Here is a 23547-nt window from a genome sequence, read left to right as displayed (position 1 = left end):
CTACAAATTAATTATTTGTTTTTAAACACGTAAAATAATATCAAATGGAAGCTTTAGGATGTTTAGCTTAATTCCTATCATAAAACATATTAAAATTATTTATTAATTAACCACCAGTGACCCTCATATGCATATTAATTAGGAAATATTTGCAGCATCATTATCTCAAGAACTTCACGGCCGACTTTTCAACTGTTTGTTTTTAAAGACTCCTTTGGGGTTGGAGATTAATTTGAAAAAACTGTGACCTCAAGTTGACCTCTACTTCCGCGTCAACCGGAAGTGTCACCATATCTCAAGAACTGTACAGCAGATTTTCAAAATATTTTCAGTTATAAACTCCTTAGGCATAAAATATTAACTTTACAAAACCGTGACCTCAAGTTGACCCCTACTTCCTGGTCAACCGGAAGTGGGACCATATCTCAAGAACTATACAACAGATTATCAATTTTGGTTCAGTTATAGACTCCTTGTGCATTCAAGATTAGTTTGAAACAACTTTGACCCCATGTTGACCTTTACTTCCGGGTCAACCGGAAGTGAACCCATATCTAAAAAAGTACAAAGCTAATGTTCAAACTTCAGTTGTAGACTCTTAGGCAATAAATATTATGTTTGGAAAACTGTGACCCCAAGTTGACCTCTACTTCTGGGTCAACCGGAAGTGGGACTATATATCAAGATCTACACAACCGATTTCATAGACTCCTTGGCATTGCAGATTAATCTTTGGTAGCTGTTGGCCCATGTTGACCTTTACTTACGGGTCAACCGGCAAGTAAAACCTTATAACAAAAGCTACACAACTTTTTTGAAACCTTTTTTTCAGTTATATATTCCTTGGGCAATGAAGCACATAATCCAAGCAAAACAACAAGGAACAGCTTCGTGTTTGTTCACAAACACTTAATGTCTAGTTAGCTGTTCCGACCGTCCGTCGGAACAGGTATTGTTTTCGTCTAGATTTTTATTGTTTTTATTATTATTATTCTTTGTTTCTCCCTAAATCCCATAGTGTTTGTACACGTTTTTGCGGCAGCCTAATCTCCTAAACCATAATACGAAAGAGTGAGTTTATTATACCAAATTGAAGCTTAGAACATAAGCTTAATTCTTATCGTAAAAAATGTAAAAAATTTTAATTAATAAGCCTGAATTAAGCTTGTGAATATTTAATTAGCAAACCTAGTTAACACCATATCTCAAAAATTAGACCGCCGATCCTGAAACTTTTTTCAGCTATACACTAGTCAGGTCCTGTTAATGTGATTTCCGACATAAAATTCTGGACGACGTCACCATGACGTCATGTAATGCACGTTTTGTGTCTGTGCACAAACACAATGGCTCTTCAAATCTATACTTTAAACTGGTCAAAAACACAATAACTTCTAAATAATTTATTTGTTAGTTTCCTAAATATCATATTATGTGTAGAAAAATACACTGATTCTAATAAGATTTGTTTCAGTCCATAAAAGCAATCAATGTTTGTCTATTAATTAATTAATCAATTAGAATCTTGGCATCATGGGTACAACGTAGTACTTCATAAATTGGGGCAGTCACTTTCATTTCAGTATTTAGACATCTCTATGGCTCTTGCAACACACTGCGGACCTGTATGGGTTAAGGACTCTCGGGGAGAGTCTGAGAAGAAGATGTCGTGATGTTTGCATCTTTAATTTGTTTTTGAAAAATGGCAACTAGTAACTAATTAACCACATGACCCTCATTTGCATATTCAATCAGAAAATCTTTGCAGCACCATATCTCAAGAAGTATACAGCCGATTTTAAGACTGTTTGTTGCTAAAGACTCTTTGGGGATTGCAGATTAATTTTGAAAAATCGTGACCTCAAGTTGACCCCTACTTCCGGGTCGGCCGGATGTGGGACCATATCTCAAGAACTATACAACAGATTATAAAACCTTTTTTCAGTTATAAACTCCTTAGGCATAAAAATATAACTTTTGACAAACCGTGACCTCAAGTTGACCTCTACTTCCGGGTCAACCGGAAGTGGGACCATATCTCAAGAAATATACAACCGATTTTCAAACTTTTTTCAGTTATAGACTCCTTGGACATTCAAGATTAGTTTGAAACACATTTGACCCCACGTTGACCTTTACTTCCGGGTCGACCGGAAGTGGGCCAATATCTCAAGAAGTACAAAGCCAATGTTCAAACTTCAGTTATAGACTCTAAGGCAATAAATATTAACTTTGAAAAACTGTGACCCTATGTTGACCTCTACTTCTGGGCAACCGGAAGTGGGACTATATACAAGATCTTCACAACCGATTGCTTAAACTTTTTCAGTTATAGACTCCTTGGCATTGCAGATTAGTCTTTGGTAGCTGTGGGCCCATTTTGACCTTTACTTGTGGGTCAACCGGGAAGTGTGACCTAATACCAAGAGCTACACAACTTTTATGAAATTTTTTTTTTCCAGTTATATATTCCTTGGGCAATGAAGCACATAATCCAAGCAAAACATCACGGAACAGCTTCGTGTTTGTTCACAAACACTTAATGTCTAGTTATTATTATTCTTTGTTTCTCCCTAAATCCCATAGTGTTTGTACACGTTTTTGCGGCAGCCTAATCTCCTAAACCATAATACGAAAGAGTAAGTTTATTATACCAAATTGAAGCTTAGAACATAAGCTTAATTCTTATCGTAAAAAATGTAAAAAAATTTAATTAATAAGCCTTAATTAAGCTTGTGAATATTTAATTAGCAAACCTAGTTAACACCATATCTCAAAAATTAGACCGCCGATCCTGAAACTTTTTTCAGCTATACACTAGTCAGGTCCTGTTGATGTGATTTCCGACATAAAATTCTGGACGACGTCACCATGACGTCATGTAATGCACGTTTTGTATCTGTGCACAAACACAATGGCTCTTCAAATCTATACTTTAAACTGGTCAAAAACACAATAACTTCTAAATAATTTATTTGTTAGTTTCCTAAATATCATATTATGTGTAGAAAAATACACTGATTCTAATAAGATTTGTTTCAGTCCATAAAAGCAATCAATGTTCGTCTATTAATTAATTAATCAATTAGAATCTTGGCATCATGGGTACAACGTAGTACTTCATAAATTGGGTGCAGTCACTTTCATTGCAATGTTTAAACATCTCTATGATGGGTTGAGGACTCTTGGGGAGAGTCTGAGAAGACGATGTCGTGATGTTTGCATCTTTAATTTGTTTTTGAAAAATGGCAACTAGTAACTAATTAACCACATGACCCTCATTTGCATATTCAATCAGAAAATCTTTGCAGCACCATATCTCAAGAAGTATACAGCCGATTTTAAGACTGTTTGTTGCTAAAGACTCTTTGGGGATTGGAGATTAATTTTGAAAAATCGTGACCTCAAGTTGACCTCTACTTCCGGGTCAACCGGAAGTGGGACCATATCTCAAGAACTATACAACAGATTATAAAACTTTTTTCAGTTATAAACTCCTTAGGCATAAAATATAACTTTTGACAAACCGTGACCTCAAGTTGACCTCTACTTCCGGGTCAACCGGAAGTGGGACCATATCTCATGAAATATACAACCGTTTTTCAAACTTTTTTCAGTTATAGACTCCTTGGACATTCAAGATTAGTTTGAAACACATTTGACCCCATGTTGACCTTTACTTCCGGGTCGACCGGAAGTGGGCCAATATCTCAAGAAGTACAAAGCCAATGTTCAAACTTCAGTTATAGACTCTAAGGCAATAAATATTAACTTTGAAAAACTGTGACCCTATGTTGACCTCTACTTCTGGGCAACCGGAAGTGGGACTATATATCAAGATCTTCACAACCGATTGCTTAAACTTTTTCAGTTATAGACTCCTTGGCATTGCAGATTAGTCTTTGGTAGCTGTGGGCCCATTTTGACCTTTACTTGTGGGTCAACCGGGAAGTGTGACCTAATACCAAGAGCTACACAACTTTTTTGAAACTTTTTTTCCAGTTATATATTCCTTGGGCAATGAAGCACATAATCCAAGCAAAACATCACGGAACAGCTTCGTGTTTGTTCACAAACACTTAATGTCTAGTTATTATTATTATTCTTTGTTTCTCCCTAAATCCCATAGTGTTTGTACACGTTTTTGCGGCAGCCTAATCTCCTAAACCATAATACGAAAGAGTAAGTTTATTATACCAAATTGAAGCTTAGAACATAAGCTTAATTCTTATCGTAAAAAATGTAAAAAATTTTAATTAATAAGCCTTAATTAAGCTTGTGAATATTTAATTAGCAAACCTAGTTAACACCATATCTCAAAAATTAGACCGCCGATCCTGAAACTTTTTTCAGCTATACACTAGTCAGGTCCTGTTGATGTGATTTCCGACATAAAATTCTGGACGACGTCACCATGACGTCATGTAATGCACGTTTTGTGTCTGTGCACAAACACAATGGCTCTTCAAATCTATACTTTAAACTGGTCAAAAACACAATAACTTCGAAATAATTTATTTGTTAGTTTCCTAAATATCATATTATGTGTAGAAAAATACACTGATTCTAATAAGATTTGTTTCAGTCCATAAAAGCAATCAATGTTCGTCTATTAATTAATTAATCAATTAGAATCTTGGCATCATGGGTACAACGTAGTACTTCATAAATTGGGTGCAGTCACTTTCATTGCAATGTTTAAACATCTCTATGATGGGTTGAGAACTCTTGGGGAGAGTCTGAGAAGACGATGTCGTGATGTTTGCATCTTTAATTTGTTTTTGAAAAATGGCAACTAGTAACTAATTAACCACATGACCCTCATTTGCATATTCAATCAGAAAATCTTTGCAGCACCATATCTCAAGAAGTATACAGCCGATTTTAAGACTGTTTGTTGCTAAAGACTCTTTGGGGATTGGAGATTAATTTTGAAAAATCGTGACCTCAAGTTGACCTCTACTTCCGGGTCAACCGGAAGTGGGACCATATCTCAAGAACTATACAACAGATTATAAAACTTTTTTCAGTTATAAACTCCTTAGGCATAAAATATAACTTTTGACAAACCGTGACCTCAAGTTGACCTCTACTTCCGGGTCAACCGGAAGTGGGACCATATCTCATGAAATATACAACCGATTTTCAAACTTTTTTCAGTTATAGACTCCTTGGACATTCAAGATTAGTTTGAAACACATTTGACCCCATATTGACCTTTACTTCCGGGTCGACCGGAAGTGGGCCAATATCTCAAGAAGTACAAAGCCAATGTCAAACTTCAGTTATAGACTCTAAGGCAATAAATATTAACTTTGAAAAACTGTGACCCTATGTTGACCTCTACTTCTGGGCAACCGGAAGTGGGACTATATACAAGATCTTCACAACCGATTGCTTAAACTTTTTCAGTTATAGACTCCTTGGCATTGCAGATTAGTCTTTGGTAGCTGTGGGCCCATTTTGACCTTTACTTGTGGGTCAACCGGGAAGTGTGACCTAATACCAAGAGCTACACAACTTTTATGAAATTTTTTTTTTCCAGTTATATATTCCTTGGGCAATGAAGCACATAATCCAAGCAAAACATCACGGAACAGCTTCGTGTTTGTTCACAAACACTTAATGTCTAGTTATTATTATTCTTTGTTTCTCCCTATATCCCATAGTGTTTGTACACGTTTTTGCGGCAGCCTAATCTCCTAAACCATAATACGAAAGAGTAAGTTTATTATACCAAATTGAAGCTTAGAACATAAGCTTAATTCTTATCGTAAAAAATGTAAAAAAATTTAATTAATAAGCCTTAATTAAGCTTGTGAATATTTAATTAGCAAACCTAGTTAACACCATATCTCAAAAATTAGACCGCCGATCCTGAAACTTTTTTCAGCTATACACTAGTCAGGTCCTGTTGATGTGATTTCCGACATAAAATTCTGGACGACGTCACCATGACGTCATGTAATGCACGTTTTGTATCTGTGCACAAACACAATGGCTCTTCAAATCTATACTTTAAACTGGTCAAAAACACAATAACTTCTAAATAATTTATTTGTTAGTTTCCTAAATATCATATTATGTGTAGAAAAATACACTGATTCTAATAAGATTTGTTTCAGTCCATAAAAGCAATCAATGTTCGTCTATTAATTAATTAATCAATTAGAATCTTGGCATCATGGGTACAACGTAGTACTTCATAAATTGGGTGCAGTCACTTTCATTGCAATGTTTAAACATCTCTATGATGGGTTGAGGACTCTTGGGGAGAGTCTGAGAAGACGATGTCGTGATGTTTGCATCTTTAATTTGTTTTTGAAAAATGGCAACTAGTAACTAATTAACCACATGACCCTCATTTGCATATTCAATCAGAAAATCTTTGCAGCACCATATCTCAAGAAGTATACAGCCGATTTTAAGACTGTTTGTTGCTAAAGACTCTTTGGGGATTGCAGATTAATTTTGAAAAATCGTGACCTCAAGTTGACCTCTACTTCCGGGTCAACCGGAAGTGGGACCATATCTCAAGAACTATACAACAGATTATAAAACTTTTTTCAGTTATAAACTCCTTAGGCATAAAATATAACTTTTGACAAACCGTGACCTCAAGTTGACCTCTACTTCCGGGTCAACCGGAAGTGGGACCATATCTCATGAAATATACAACCGTTTTTCAAACTTTTTTCAGTTATAGACTCCTTGGACATTCAAGATTAGTTTGAAACACATTTGACCCCATGTTGACCTTTACTTCCGGGTCGACCGGAAGTGGGCCAATATCTCAAGAAGTACAAAGCCAATGTTCAAACTTCAGTTATAGACTCTAAGGCAATAAATATTAACTTTGAAAAACTGTGACCCTATGTTGACCTCTACTTCTGGGCAACCGGAAGTGGGACTATATATCAAGATCTTCACAACCGATTGCTTAAACTTTTTCAGTTATAGACTCCTTGGCATTGCAGATTAGTCTTTGGTAGCTGTGGGCCCATTTTGACCTTTACTTGTGGGTCAACCGGGAAGTGTGACCTAATACCAAGAGCTACACAACTTTTTTGAAACTTTTTTTCCAGTTATATATTCCTTGGGCAATGAAGCACATAATCAAAGCAAAACATCACGGAACAGCTTCGTGTTTGTTCACAAACACTTAATGTCTAGTTATTATTATTATTCTTTGTTTCTCCCTAAATCCCATAGTGTTTGTACACGTTTTTGCGGCAGCCTAATCTCCTAAACCATAATACGAAAGAGTAAGTTTATTATACCAAATTGAAGCTTAGAACATAAGCTTAATTCTTATCGTAAAAAATGTAAAAAATTTTAATTAATAAGCCTTAATTAAGCTTGTGAATATTTAATTAGCAAACCTAGTTAACACCATATCTCAAAAATTAGACCGCCGATCCTGAAACTTTTTTCAGCTATACACTAGTCAGGTCCTGTTGATGTGATTTCCGACATAAAATTCTGGACGACGTCACCATGACGTCATGTAATGCACGTTTTGTGTCTGTGCACAAACACAATGGCTCTTCAAATCTATACTTTAAACTGGTCAAAAACACAATAACTTCGAAATAATTTATTTGTTAGTTTCCTAAATATCATATTATGTGTAGAAAAATACACTGATTCTAATAAGATTTGTTTCAGTCCATAAAAGCAATCAATGTTCGTCTATTAATTAATTAATCAATTAGAATCTTGGCATCATGGGTACAACGTAGTACTTCATAAATTGGGTGCAGTCACTTTCATTGCAATGTTTAAACATCTCTATGATGGGTTGAGGACTCTTGGGGAGAGTCTGAGAAGACGATGTCGTGATGTTTGCATCTTTAATTTGTTTTTGAAAAATGGCAACTAGTAACTAATTAACCACATGACCCTCATTTGCATATTCAATCAGAAAATCTTTGCAGCACCATATCTCAAGAAGTATACAGCCGATTTTAAGACTGTTTGTTGCTAAAGACTCTTTGGGGATTGGAGATTAATTTTGAAAAATCGTGACCTCAAGTTGACCTCTACTTCCGGGTCAACCGGAAGTGGGACCATATCTCAAGAACTATACAACAGATTATAAAACTTTTTTCAGTTATAAACTCCTTAGGCATAAAATATAACTTTTGACAAACCGTGACCTCAAGTTGACCTCTACTTCCGGGTCAACCGGAAGTGGGACCATATCTCATGAAATATACAACCGTTTTTCAAACTTTTTTCAGTTATAGACTCCTTGGACATTCAAGATTAGTTTGAAACACATTTGACCCCATATTGACCTTTACTTCCGGGTCGACCGGAAGTGGGCCAATATCTCAAGAAGTACAAAGCCAATGTCAAACTTCAGTTATAGACTCTAAGGCAATAAATATTAACTTTGAAAAACTGTGACCCTATGTTGACCTCTACTTCTGGGCAACCGGAAGTGGGACTATATATCAAGATCTTCACAACCGATTGCTTAAACTTTTTCAGTTATAGACTCCTTGGCATTGCAGATTAGTCTTTGGTAGCTGTGGGCCCATTTTGACCTTTACTTGTGGGTCAACCGGGAAGTGTGACCTAATACCAAGAGCTACACAACTTTTTTGAAACTTTTTTTCCAGTTATATATTCCTTGGGCAATGAAGCACATAATCAAAGCAAAACATCACGGAACAGCTTCGTGTTTGTTCACAAACACTTAATGTCTAGTTATAATTATTCTTTGTTTCCGCCTAAAACCCCATAGCGTTTGTACAGCATTTTTGTTCAGGCCCCGTCTCCTAAAGTATGAGGATAAAAGAGTTAAATCATATATCAAATTGAAGCTTAGAACATAAGCTCTAACACAAAAGTGTTAAAATTCTTAATTAATTAACCACGTGGTCTTCATTTGAATTTTTAATTTGTAAACTTGATGCAGTCACTTTCATGTTATTGTGAAACATTCTCTTTGGTAATACAACACAGTATGTACCTCAATGAGTTGTTGACTTCTTGAGAGGAGTCTATACTATTTTGTTTCCTACCCGCGTTCTGGACACATTACTCTGTACACGCACAAAGTACGGAGGTTTGGGATTTTCGTTAGAACGTGCATTAAACTTGTCCTTGTTTTTCTAACCGCGTTCTGGACCAATTACTCTGTGCATGGGTTTTCGCTAAAACGAACGTGCGTAATTAGATAGGGTTTTTTGACGACATCGACGCTGTCGTCAAAAACCCCCTTAAGGCATCTAATACTACATTTCAACCCTACTTAATAGTTATAGGCGTTAGCAGTTCATATTTAGTGACAATGGTCGCAAAATCATGAAACGAGAATTATTTCGCCGGATCATAATCCCCTCTGTTGATGCACACATGTAAAAACCCACCATTTTTATATCGTGCCCTTCTAGCCTAGTGGTCATCAGTCGCGACTATACATCTGAGAATTGCGAGTTCGAATCTCCGTCCGAAATCAATATTTTTTTATCCCCCAAAACTAAAAATATATTTCTTTTTGTAAAATTTAAGTTTGATTCTTATCTTTATATCGATAGTGTTGCCTTTTCTTTTTCTCAAATGTAAGCCCAACATAACCTGTGTGCATGCATGACACGATGATGTTTAAAAACACAGTAAGCGAAAAATGGTGACCATAAGCGCAGAGTTTGGTGGTTAAGAGTTCTGTGAAATCAACTTTTACTAGATCAAACATCAAACCACCGACCCCCCAAAAAAATTTAAAATCGTAATTAATAACCACGTGACCCATATTTGCATATTTAATTGTACAAGGGGACAAAGTTGTTGGAACTTCCTGTTGATGCTGACATCATGAGAACATCAGCATAAGTATTGGAATTGCACTACCTATTGAACCACTTGGAGTGTTCAAGGAGTCCAACACGTCAGTCTAGAGTCCAACTCTGATTGTAAAAATCAATTCAGGCATCATCTTCAATTTAATTTTATGCAACAAGCAAACTTATAAATTTTCTGACTTTATTTCAAAGGGTGACATAAATGGCTGTTAGCGAACGGTTTCCAACAAAAACTACATAGTGTACGTGCACAATACTCTTACTGGCCTCAAGCATTTACCTCTAGATAATAAATCAAGCATTCAGTTCAAAATGATAAAAGTTTGTTATCGCCACATTATTCAGCGAACCATGAATCATACACAGCTACTATTCACATGAAAATCTATGCGTGGAGGGTAACATACAGCACACAATGGAACCGGAGTTTAACAATGACAATACCAAAAGTGCAATCGTCAGCCCTTGAAGTTTATTATATATGGGGCTTATGGTGATCAAAAGGATAAAAGTCTGTTGTCGATACAACCGCCCACTTATATTCAACGGACCATGAATCACGGACCATATGCACAAAATAAAATATTCAAAAGAATATCCATATAATAGATTTGTCAGGTGTATAAACTGATGTCCCAGCCATTGGATTTTCGTGTGTTTTTGCTAGATTCCTCGCTCCCCAACCAAAGTGACTACAAAACGTCTCTAATGGATAACAATGGTATATTTCGACATGGTTTTTTTCCCAGCAAGAGTTGTGGGGCCCAATTTCTCTAGTATTTATTTTGGGTATTTTGTTTATCTGTTTCATTTAAATATATGGTTAAGTTTTATTTTACGCTAACTGTTTTTGTGTTTGTTCTTCCTGTAAATTTGAATTGTTTTGCCGCTACATAAGATTACACCCACTAAATAGAATTGCTTACATTGCTTTCTTCGTTAGAAAAAAAGGGGGTGGGTCCGTACTCGTTAAGGTTTGCTTTTTATGGGCCCCTCCATCCCCTACATGTGTTTTGCATTGATTTTTAGTTTTTCTTTTCTATTATTGTACGATTGCATTTGCTTGTAATAAATTATTTATTACCTTCTGTGTAGACTAAGCAAGTCTCGCGCGTATTTGAACTTGCGGGACCGTTATGTTCCAAACCTTATGGAGTTTTACGTGGGACATTTTGTTTCGTCCATTATTTTAGTTTAACGTAGTTTATGACCATGAATATTATAAATAATGTTGGAAATGTAATACTAGTTAACAAAACGTATACAAGTAAAATCCTTTCAACAAAAGAAATCCTACTTTCGGGATGTCAACTTCCCGAGATAAATTATCACAGGAAGACGACATCCTAATTTTAGGATGTCGACTTCCCGAGATACATTATCACAGCAAGACGACATCCTACTTTTGGGATATCGACATTCCGAGATAAATTATCACAGGAAGACGACATTCTTCTTTTAAAATGTCTACTTCCCGAGATAAATTATCACAGGAAGATGACAACTGACGTTTAGGATGTCGACATACCGAGATAAATTATCACAGCAAGACGACATCCTACTTTTAGGATGTCGACATCCCGAGATAAATTATCACAGGAAGACGACATCCTACTTTTAGGGTGTCGACATTCCGAGATAAATTATCACAGGAAGACGACATTCTTCTTTAAAAATGTCGACTGTTTGTAGTTATAAGACTCCTTGGGGATAGGAGAAAAATTTGGAAAAACCGTGACCTCAATTTGACCTCTACTTCCGGGTCAACCGGAAGTGGGACCATATCTCAAGAACTACTCAACCGATTTTCAATTTGTTTTCACTTACAGACTACTTGACATTAATATTGACTGTGAAAACTCGTGACCCCATGTTGGCCTCTACGTCCGGGTGAACCGGAAGTGGGACCATACGCCAAGTACTATACAACCGATTTTCAATCCTGTTTGTTCAGTAATTTTATCCTCCTAAGGCATTAAAAATAAACTTTGAAAATCCATGACCCCAAGTTGACCTCTACTTCCGGGTCAACCAGAAGTGACACCATATCTCAAGAACTACACAACCGATTTTCTAACTTTTTTTCAGTTACAGACTCCTTGGGCGTTAGAGATTAGCCTTAGGTTACCGTGACCCCATGAAGTGGCACCGTAACTCAAGACACTGTGCAGTATTTTTCAAACTTTTTTTCAGTTATAGACTCCTTGGTAATGTTAACACATAATCAAAGCAAAAGAACACGGAACAGCTTTGTGTTTGTTCACAAACACCTAATGTCTAGTTTTATTTGTTGTTGTTGCATAGCCTATGTTGGAATACACCAAGTGAGAATACTGGTCTTCGGCAATTTTCAATATAAAATATTATCATAAAAACTTACTTTGTAACGAGCAATTATAAAACATCGTGAGAAACGGCTCCCTCTGTAACGTAGTTTTGAAAAAGAGGATATTCTTCATCAAATAATATTTGAATCTGAGAAAGCATCGGGCCTAAAAGCCATTCTCATGCACCTGAAAGCACGTAAATTTGTACACCAACAAGAATGTTTTTTTATTTTATTAGTAACAAGGATGTATTTTTTTTTTAACTCCCTTGTAACTTCGATGACCAATTGAGCAAAAAATTTCACAGATTTGTTATTTTATGCATGTTTGGATACAACCAAGTGTGAATATGTCGTTTTCGTATTAAATAATAATAATAATAATAATATCGAAGTCTTATATAGCGCACGTATCTACCAAACAAGGTACTCAAGGCGCTGAGTATATACAAACTTTCAGAAAGATAGGTTATTGCAGTGATGAATTCTGGGACCCAATTATTTAGCACCTTATAAGGGTTTACAAGGTGCTACGGCGCATTAAGCAGCCACAACCAGGAACACCGGGGCGAACCCCTTCTCTATTCGATAAGTGCACTGGGTTATTTTACATGCGTTACACAACACATGGGACCAACGGCTTTAAGTCTCATCCGAAGGACGAAGCAATGGTAAAGTGTCTTGCTTAAAGACACAAGTGTCACGGCTGGGGATTCGAACCCACACTCTGCTGATCAGAAACACCAGAGCTTGAATTCGGTACTCTCAACCGCTCGGCCACGACACTTCCACAATTTGCGTTTATAAAGTGTCTGGGCCGGAAATCTAAACCTAGCTTTTTGTCAAGGCTTGGACAGCATCGAAGAGCCGCCGATCCCAAGCGACTAAAAAGAGATACTACACACTTTCACCCATGGATTCGCGTACATAGTCTCCCATTCCAGTCGCTTTAGTCGCGACTCTACAAAGCTGCAAGCTACGAAAGCCTTGACAAACGGCTATATTCTGAAACAGCTGTGTTTTTCGTGTATGATTATTGTCTGTATACATTTTGTTTTCCCCAGTTTCTTTCAGGCTGTTGTTGTTAATGTTTTCCCCAATACATTACAAGTACTGTAATCATCTTTTCCATTTCTTTACCATTAGCTGTCCACTACAACACGGTGTGTGACGAGTGACCGGACTGATTTAGATTTCATTACGTTGCTATGGCATCTAATGATGCGGTAACCTTGACTGGAACCGAAATAGAGACTTAAACAACAACAACCCATTGTCAAGACAATACCATACGCAATACACTACACATAATGACAATCGTTACCAACGAAGGGTGGCAAACATTTATAGCAACCCATTGATTGGAAGAGAACAAAAGCTCCCGGATTACGAAGGACGTAAAGGCATGAATCCGAAGTCTTGATACGATGAGATAGAACCGACAATCCGAGAAAGGGCTTTTTCGGATTTGATGATGCGTTATTTCGTTGGACCGATTAATACAGAACGCCGCCTCCGTTGGATTTGATTAACCTTTGTTCCGGTTGACTGGATATAAAGTAACATTGTTCCGATGGATCTGATCCTGCTAACTTGATTTTTAATCCGGAACATTGTATCATTACAATCAGAGACACTACACACACCTTTGTTTCATTTGATCCGGATTAAGTTGGATTAAATCATAGCTCGGATTATTCGTTTCACATTGTGTAATCCGATTAAGGATTCTTCCGGATTGATCACCATCGTGTGGATATTTTCTATTGGATTAGTGTGTTCTTCTTTACAAGATAATCACAGATGAGATTATGACAGCGAACGTTTTCCTGTTAAAGAACTCTCAGATTGAGCGGCCATCTTGAACTGGTGGATTTTATAATGACCGAGCACATGTACACGTGATCTTTATAAAGGACTTGATTGGATAATGGCAATCACGTGAGATTGTCTGCGTACAAGTCGTCGCCCAAAGAGGGACAATACGTCTTGTGAACAATCAGGTGTGAAGGACGCCCTCTATTAACAAAGTTCAACACATACACGATGAGCGATACCGTAGCCTGAATATCTGACGTCACACTTTTCGAGGTTCGTGAATAACTCCAGATATACCGGCCTTGAGCACCTGGCAGGATCCTGCCAGATGTATCTTTGACCTCAATACCCTCAAAACCTTGATAACCCAAAACATTATGTACTATGCAGCAGCAGACGATCGAAAGTACAGTTAACTGCCACAGCTGACAACATACGTCACTTCGGAGCAGACCAATCACAACGCAGAAATTGAGCCCACGTCACTGCAAGTTATTCACTGATATCAGTGGTGCTGTAAGACCTGTGCCCGTCCTTGCGGATAAATACAGTGGGACCAGTCTACCGAAGTCACTGGGCGTTCAACGAGACAACACAAAACAATCGTCTTTGGATAATGTCGCGAGTCTAACACAATTAGTTCAGCCCTTTATTTTAGTACTAAAACTACCCGGATTTAAAATATACTTTTACGCTGATAAGAATCTCACCCTTACCCATTAGTACCATAGTTTTGTCACCTGAACCTATTGTTTTGTCACCTTTCCCCCATTAGTGCCTTTGTTTTGTCACCTTGTTTCCCATAGTGCCTTAGTTTTGTCACCTTGTTTCCCATTGTGCCCTAGTTTGGTACCTTCTTACCCATAGTGCCTTAGTGTGTCACCTTGTTACCCATTGTGCCTTAGTGTGTCACCTTGTTACCCATTGTGCCTTAGTGTGTCACCTTGTTACCCATTGTGCCTTAGTGTGTCACCTTGTTACCCATTGTGCCTTAGTGTGTCACCTTGTTACCCATTGTGCCTTAGTTTGTCACCTTGTTACCCAGTGTGCCTTAGTTTCTCACATTGTTACCCATTAGTGCCTTAGTTTTGTCAACTTGTTACCCATTGTGCCTTAGTTCGTCACATTGTTACCCATTGTGTCTTAGTTTGTCACCTGGTTACCCATTGTGCCTTAGTTTTGTACCTTCTTACCCCCATTGTGCCTTAGTTTCTCACATTGTTACCCATTAGTGCCTTAGTTTGGTCACCTTGTGACCCATTGTGCCTTAGTGTGTCACCTTGTGACCCATTGTGCCTTAGTTTGGTACCTTGTTACCCATTGTGCCTTAGTGTGTCACCTTGTGACCCATTGTGCCTTAGTTTGTCACCTTCTTACCCATTGTGCCTTAGTTTGGTACCTTCTTACCCATTGTGCCTTAGTTTGGTACCTTCTTACCCACTGTGCTTTAGTTTGTCACCTTGTTACCCATTGTGAACATCACCAATGTATGAAAGTGAGCTATAGTATTCCAAACCACATTAAATTGATTCTTGTTATATATACAGAGGATATTATTTTTTATGTTCAATAACAAGTTGTTGTATATGAGGAAAATGGAGAGTAACCAAGGCAACCAAACGTCGTCATATCATAATCTACCTGAACTAAGACATAGCATTACTGGCGATAGAAACGACAACGAAGAAGCTTCACAATTAAAAAATGAATATGCTGATTATTTAGACGAGGTGGAATGTAGCATTACCCGATTGATCCCTTCACTCTCAAACATGTGCCTGAAAATTGTAGACACTCCCCGGGGAAGATCTGACCGGATCCTCAGCAAAATTCCCGGTCTTTGTCATTTAGTGGCGTCGTTTCGTCATCAAAGATGGCTGCGGGACGTACGGTTTAACTGGTTAGTCAAAGCTCTCACGGAGGCAGAACGGTCGGTCAGTAACCATATCAAGACGACCTTTGACCCGCTTGGAAATAGACTGCAACTGTTCCGTCGAGACACTAGACACATAGAGGGTGAGATGGGAACCAGATACGATCCTAGTATTCTCCACCTACCAGGAATGCTCCCCTTACCGGAAACAGTCGATGGTTGTGATGCGAGCGATTGGTGTATAGCTGTCCTAGCGCACCTCATCAACATGCTACTACCGACGACTGTTTTAGATTCAGGATTACGGAGTAGTGATGGCCAGGAGGTTATGAAGCTCTACGTTCGTAGAGTAAATGCATGTCTTGTCCAATGGGCGCCCGTGTTGGTGAAACAATGCTTCGATATTGCAATGGTGTATGTGTGGTGGTGCCGTGGTTATATCAGCAAAGCAGTTGGTGCTACCCTTTGCATCACTGCACTTATCCCAAATGAGGATTTGGATTTGGATCTTGATGGAAAGTTTGAGCCGTCATTTGGAAGCTTGCAAAAAGGGATTTACTTCAATGAGTTGGGGAGGATGATGGCCCAAGCAGACCAACCAGAAATTGCGTGTCGGTTCTACTGTAATGCAGTTGAATGTATCACCGATGATTCGTTCGATCTTCATTCTCGGATACTCTGTGCTTCGGCTGCCGACCAAGGACAGATGGACCAGCGGCACGCAGAGCGGGCCATAGCTGATTGGGACACCGTGTTACGTGAGCCTCACGTCCCATCAAAGATCGGCCACGCCGCGCTGGTGTCCATGTTGCATTGTCATACGGGTGTGTGTGTCAACCTGCCAGAAAAACCACGTGCTGATGATAAGAACAAGGAGTGGTTACTCCAGATGGAGTTACGAATAAGCAGTCTTGCTCTGAAGAATCGAAATTGTTATTTTCATTTGTCTCTGATTCGAGCTCTCCTTGGGGTCGAAGAAGGGGCGATTCTTGCATACGACAAATTCAGTAGATATTACCAGAGAAACGAGGTACCTGGTACGATTGCATGTTTCGAACAAAACAAGAACACGGTCAATCCGTGGAGGACATTTTCAAAATGGCTGACCGACCGAATTGTAGAAACGGGAGATAAAAGTCAGGCCATTGGTTGTATGCCGTTGTTATGGAGACGGGTTCTGTGTTACCCGGAGTGCCTTCAAGATCAGAAAAGCTCCAGTCGTATGTTTGATGTTTGTGGAGCTACGCCAAAACTCAAAATAACAACTGATGGTTTTCTGACTGGAACCTTCGTGGGGAACCTTCCACCGATAACATCTCTTCTTCTCGACCCTTACACTGGAGCTGTTTGCTTTCCTGATCAGGATCGACCCATTGAGGTGCAGGAGTGGGATAACCTCTACCAGAAGGATGAAGGCCATCAACCAGCTTTACCAGCAGTCGATCCCGAACTGCCATTTGTTTTAAACAGCCAAGGTAGACCAAATAACTCCCACTCATGTGGATTCCGTGCTGATACATTTATCCCAACTCCAGTCCACCTGTTCACAAATAAAACAACAGGTGCAACTTGCAGCCTGCTCGTCTCAAATGAAATTGTTAATTACAACATCTTTGGGTATCATCAAGACGACTACAACCTCTATCAGAGATCACCTGGAATAGTGCACCACAACGCTTTGTTGTTATACAGACAAGGATCCATATATCTAAAGGTAGACCTGCGATCTGTGGTTCTACAGGCAGGACGAGATGCCATCTTGAAGTGTCTTGAAGAAAACAACCAGTTCAGAAATCGCCCACAGACAGAAAGAGAGGTAAGACTCATCCTCGACGTCTGCGTAGATCGTGGTCACCAGATTGGGCCAGGTTTACTCCGAGAATTCATCAACACAAAACAAGGACGCCTCTCTAGATTATACAGTCATGCACTTGAAGATTGGAACGAGAAGTTGATTCATCAATGTCTGCCCCCTCCTCAGGTCGTTCGAGTGTCCAATATTGTATTTGTTGGGGAAAGCACTGTGGTTCTAAGCTGTCTGTGTGCATTAGAGCCCTACAAATCACAACGAGACAATGTATTAGTATTTGTTAACTGTATTGACGATAAAACTTTCCAGGCTCCAGTTGTACATTTTGCTGGATTGTTTGATGTCTCGGCTTCTGGTAACCTAGACGATTCTCAAGTGTCATTTTGGGAGATTCCTAAGCAGACAGACTCTTGGAAATCTCCTGGTAGCAAGGTCTTCTTTGCATATGCTCAGACACTATCAGCAAGTAGCATTGAAACCAAGAACGTCCTGGTAGTCTTTGATGCACATGGTGTTGTTCTAATGCGACAAAGAGATACAACCGGAGTGTTTCATGGCTGCATGAGCTTCACAACTTCTTATGGGTGGCATATATTGGGTTGTGACAAGCTTAAGACTAATCTGGTCTCTTTGAACGTCCGGGAGGAGACTTGTGAGAGGTACTGCTGCCCTAAGATCGAAAGCTTTCAGGTGGCGGGTGGTGTGGCCTTTGTTGCTAACCCTTCGGGTGTTGTAGTCTTAGACGCTGGTAGTTTAACACCTTTGAGTGTCATTCGAGCCCTGGGCCCAATCAAGGACAGAGAGATGGGCCGAAGAAGTCACGACGGTCTCTTAGTTGAACGAGAATTCCGTTTCTTGCGGGTACTTGCTCTAACTACACAGCGAGAAGGTTCTTCAACAGAATTCTGTTCAGAGTCAAAGAGCAACAGCTCAACAACATGTTCTCTAAGGATCTTTCTGGGTCTTGCTAATCGTGTTCTAATCCTAAAGACAACTCCTCAAAGTGTCAAGACGTCGTCCTCTTGTAGTACATTGTCGGTTGAGATCATGGCTGACGTAGCTTTGCCTGGGATCCCCACTGAGGTGTGCTACGTCAATCAATCTGTTGGCTTTGTTGTCACGGCAACCGTCTCTACGGAGCGCCATGATATGGAGACAGAGATACTGTACTGGTTTGATGTGTCTGGCGGATTACGTGGTGTTCATCCGCTGTTGGGAAGTAGTCCGCACGGCATGCTCGCCGTGAAGTTAAATAATATATCTTGGGACGCGGTGAGATGTAACAACGAATCTTCAAGTTGGCATTTATACCTTGACGATGGCTATGGAGGTATTTGCTGCATTCAGTTGTTAAAGCCTTGATAAAATGTTGCCTTATTTTTGCAAAGATGTGATGTTCGGGGCTCAATTTCATAAAGCCTGTCAGCACATAAATTTGCTTAGCTTGAAATTTCTTCCTTAATAAAAACAGGATTACCAACCAACTTTCCACGTGGTTTTCAGGATAAGCAAACAACAGCTGAATGCCAGTAGCACGCAAAAAGTGCAGCAAATTTTTAGTAGATACATTTTATGTTCAGTGCCTTTCATCTAATGAGCCATTTTGTGCCTAAAAAGACTATCGACTGCTGTTTTTAAAACTTATTGGAAATTGTGTTTTTTGTAGTTTTTGTAAAATCTTGACAATGGGGATACTTGGACGCTAGGTGGCAGCAAACTTACCAAGTGAAATCCAAGGTTCTCGGTTATGTGCATATGCTCAGACTACCGTGTAAACAATGAATAGACCTTATGCACATGGCGTCATTTCAGTAGGGCGCCCTCACCTAGAGGTCAAAAGGAGGTTGTTCATTGGCCAATCCTGTGCGCCGCGCGTACAAATCTGTGCGTTTCCATTGTTTCGTCACCGTTTTTCCACTTAGATGGCCGCTGGATGACGTCAATGCATAAGGTCTATAGACCTTTACCGCAAATCTCGGAAGTAGTAATGATGAAGGAACGCACACCTAATCGCAGTCCAGCAAGCAAATATGGCTTGTTTTCAATGTTGTTTTGCCGGACTGGAAGTGAGGTGTGTCGACCCTGGCGGAGGTGGGCTAATGTAATTAGGGCGAGCCACGCAGTGGTGAGGGGTTGGGCCCACGGCAGTGTTAAGCAACTATTATAATGTAGATTATATGGTCTGTTAAAGCATTTGTCTAAACAAATGATATGTTTTGAATTTGAACAGTAAAGACGATCACTTTGAAATCCCGTTTCTTTTCATTTTGAGTTTCTTGTCCAACCGTGTTCGGTACTGGGATGTGGTGTCATTGACCAATCAACTAATCGGAACGGGCACACGGACACGTATGGGAAACTTGTCCAGACGCGTTAAGGAATTGGATGTGACGTCACAGACCAATCTACTAATCAACTTATCAGAACGAGTATACGGGCACGTATGAGAAACTTGTCCAGACGCGTTCGGGAATGCGATGTGGCGTCATAGACCAATCAACTAATCAGAATGGGTATACGAGCACGTATGAGAAACTTGTCCAGACATGTTCGGGAAAGGGGTGTGGCGTCCTAGACCAATCAAATAACCAGAACGAGTATACGAGCACGTATGAGAAACTTGTCCAGACGTGTTCGGAAATAGGATATGACGTCAGTTGGACGAATAAGAAACTTGTCCAGACATGTTCGGGAATGGGATGTGACGTCATACAAAGTACTCCACCACCTTATAATGATAGTAATTTATTGAACTTTTTATTGCGCTATATTATTATGAGAATTAATCCATACAAAAACAACCAAATGCGTAATTACATCAAAAATCCATTAAAAAGTTCCAGCACATAACAAAAATCTATAAAAAGGTTACAGCAAATATCAATCAGTGAAAATAACAACAAACACATGACACTACTCCGTCTCCTTGTCACACAGCCGTCGAACTTATTAAAATCATGTTCGGGAATGGGATGTGACGTCATACAAAGTACTCTACCACCGTATAACAATAATAATTTATTGAACTTATTATTGCGCTTTATTATTATGAAAATTAATCTATACAAAAACAACCAAATGCGTAATTACATCAACAATCCATTAAAAAGTTCCAGCAGTCCATTAAAAAGTTCCAGCAAATAACAAAAATCTATAAAAAGGTTACAGCAAATATCAATCAGTGAAAATAACAACAAACACATGACACTACTGCGTCCCCTTGTCACACAGCCGTCGAATTTATTAAAATCTGTGCAAACATCAGCCGCTTCTGTTATTTTCATAAGTTTCTCATACGTGCCCGTAGCTGTTGATCGTATAAAACATTGTGAGAAACGGCTCCCTCTGAAGTGACGTAGTTTTCGAGGAAGAAGTAATTTTCCACGAATTTGATTTCGAGACCTCAAGTTTAGAATTTTAGGTCTCAAAATCAAGCATCTGAAAGCACACAACTTCGTGTGACAAGTGTGTTTTTCTTTTATTATTATCTCGCAACTTCGACGACCGATTGAGCTCAAATTTTCACAGGTTCGTTATTTGATGTGTTGAGATACATCAAGTGAGAAGACTGGTCTTTGACATTTACCAATAGTGTCCACTGTCTTTAAGACGAGTAGCTCGTCCTTACTCAAGATAAGACTAGTCTTAGCTCTTTGTGAAATCCTCCCCAGGTTCTTTAGAATATGGCTTTACTTCAGAAGGAAATATCTCACCGACAAAGGGGTCCAGTACTTATCGGGAAGCATACAAACTATAAAAAAAAAAAAAATTGTGGGTATCCTTACCAACCCTGTGTAATAATTGATAATTAATTTTTTTAAGTTTCCCAGATTACATTTTGTTTTACTATTTTTTTTTTTTTTTAATATGGCTTTGTTTAAGAAGGAAATATTTCACCGAAAAATGGTTCTAGCAAGACCTAACAATCATGAAGATTACAGACTAAAATTAAACAATGTTTTGTATTCTTATACCATCCCTGTGTAATACTTTGAAGCAATTTTTAGAGAACAATATAATTATTATGTTTATCAAAATAATGTATTCCAACTCTGGTGATGTATCTTAATGAAATAATGTTATATTAAATCCTGAAATTATTTGCTTAGATTGTTTATTTGTTCACGGTGTTGAATTAACTCCCATAGCATTATACAAAAACAATATTTTGATGAGATAAGGGTGATTTAATATTATTATTATTATTTTTTATTTTTTATTATTTTTCTTAGATAAAAATTATAACATACGTTGTTATTTCTTTTTCTGTCAGATCAAAAGTACAGTAGGCCTAATGCAGATTTGTAAAAAAATATTATAAATTACAACAAGAGCAATTAAAACACAGATGAACGAAAGAAAAACAGCTCCAATTACTGAACTTTTGATTGTCATTTTGTTTGTTTTATAAACATCACACAACCCCGAACAACTTTTGTTTGACTCACCCTGTGTTTATAGTTCTGTTATCGATCGTCACGGGTAGGAATAATTATTATTTTTCACTCAACATCTGTTGGGTTGCAGCTAATTGAAAAAAAAGCACGCAGGTAACAAAATCATTTTATTTTTGATAATAACACTATCACTCAAGCAAAGAAATGTACGACCCGGTTGTATAGTTAATTTTATGTCATTCATGCTGTGATACAAAAAAATCGGTTATACAAAAATCGATTACTATTATTACAATTGACACACCTGTTCTAGAACTCTAATTTATTCAATTCAATTGAATTCACAAATGGTTTATTAAAACATGTCTCGCAGTTAAACAACTGAATTGCACAACTGAATTTAAAGGCAGTGGACACGATTGGTAATTACTCAAAACAACAATTAGCATAAAACCTTACTTGGTGACGAGTAATGGGGAGAGGTTGATGGTATAAACCGTTGTGAGAACCGGCTCCCTCTGAAGTGCCATAGTTTTCGAGAAAGAAGTAATTTTCCACGAATTCTTGGTGACGAGTAATGTCTCGCAGTTAAACAACTGAATTGCACAACTGAATTTAAAGGCAGTGGACACGATTGGTAATTACTCAAAACAACAATTAGCATAAAACCTTACTTGGTGGCGAGTAATGGGGAGAGGTTGATGGTATAAACCGTTGTGAGAACCGGCTCCCTCTGAAGTGCCATAGTTTTCGAGAAAGAAGAAACTTTCCACGAGTTTGATTTTAAGACCTCAGATTTAGAACTTGAGGTCTCGAAATCAACCATCTAAACGCACACAACTTCATGTGACTAGGGTGTTTTTTCTTTCATTATTATCTCGCAAGTTCGATGACCGATTTAGCTAAAAAATTTACAGGTTTGTTATTTTATGCATATGTTGAGATACACCAACTGTGAGGGCTAGTCTTTGACAATTACCAATAGTCTCCACTGCCTTTAAAGGAACGTTACAGAATTGGTAAGAAAACAAAATCGTGAAGATCACAGATTTACATCAAACTTACCCGGTCTAATGATGAGGATAGTAGAAAACATCTCTTGAAATATTTCTGTCTAAAATGTCATATTTAATGAGAAATAAATAATATAATTTCGCGTTTGGAGTTTATCGATCGTTTTATTCGTTATTGTTTTGGCATCGACGCAATGCAAAATTTGTAATCGTTTGTTTTCACTATTCTCTCGTGACCCAGATGGCCGATCGATCTCGAACTTCTACAGGTTTGTCAGTTTTATGATGGATTTACACAAAGTGCTTACACTGCCATGCCAGCAACATTTTTGCTTGCAAAACCAGTCTTCTCACTTGGTGTATCTCAACACATGCATAAACTAACAAACATGTGAAAAGTTTAGCTCGATTGGCCATCGGAGTTGCGAGATAACTATGAAATAAATAAAAACACCCTTGTCACACAAAGGGCGTTTTTGTACGGGGGCGGACACAACT

The 23547-nt window shown here is 38.4% G+C and overlaps 1 protein-coding gene across 1 annotated transcript; it reads left to right on the top strand.

Moving 5' to 3' along the window:
• The first annotated feature begins 15493 nt into the window (after positions 1 to 15493).
• On the top strand, positions 15494 to 19097 carry LOC117301648. The gene has a single exon (XM_033785671.1). It carries the CDS (start codon positions 15519 to 15521, stop codon positions 18999 to 19001), a length of 3483 nt encoding a protein of 1160 aa, XP_033641562.1. The 5' UTR covers positions 15494 to 15518; the 3' UTR covers positions 19002 to 19097.
• The last annotated feature ends 4450 nt before the right edge of the window (positions 19098 to 23547 follow it).

The sequence above is a fragment of the Asterias rubens genome, chromosome 17, assembly GCF_902459465.1.
Source record: "Asterias rubens chromosome 17, eAstRub1.3, whole genome shotgun sequence".
In the NCBI taxonomy this organism is placed as follows: Eukaryota; Metazoa; Echinodermata; class Asteroidea; order Forcipulatida; family Asteriidae; genus Asterias; species Asterias rubens.
The sequence above is the reverse complement of the archived record's forward strand: the minus strand, read 5'-3'. Positions and strand labels throughout refer to the sequence as shown.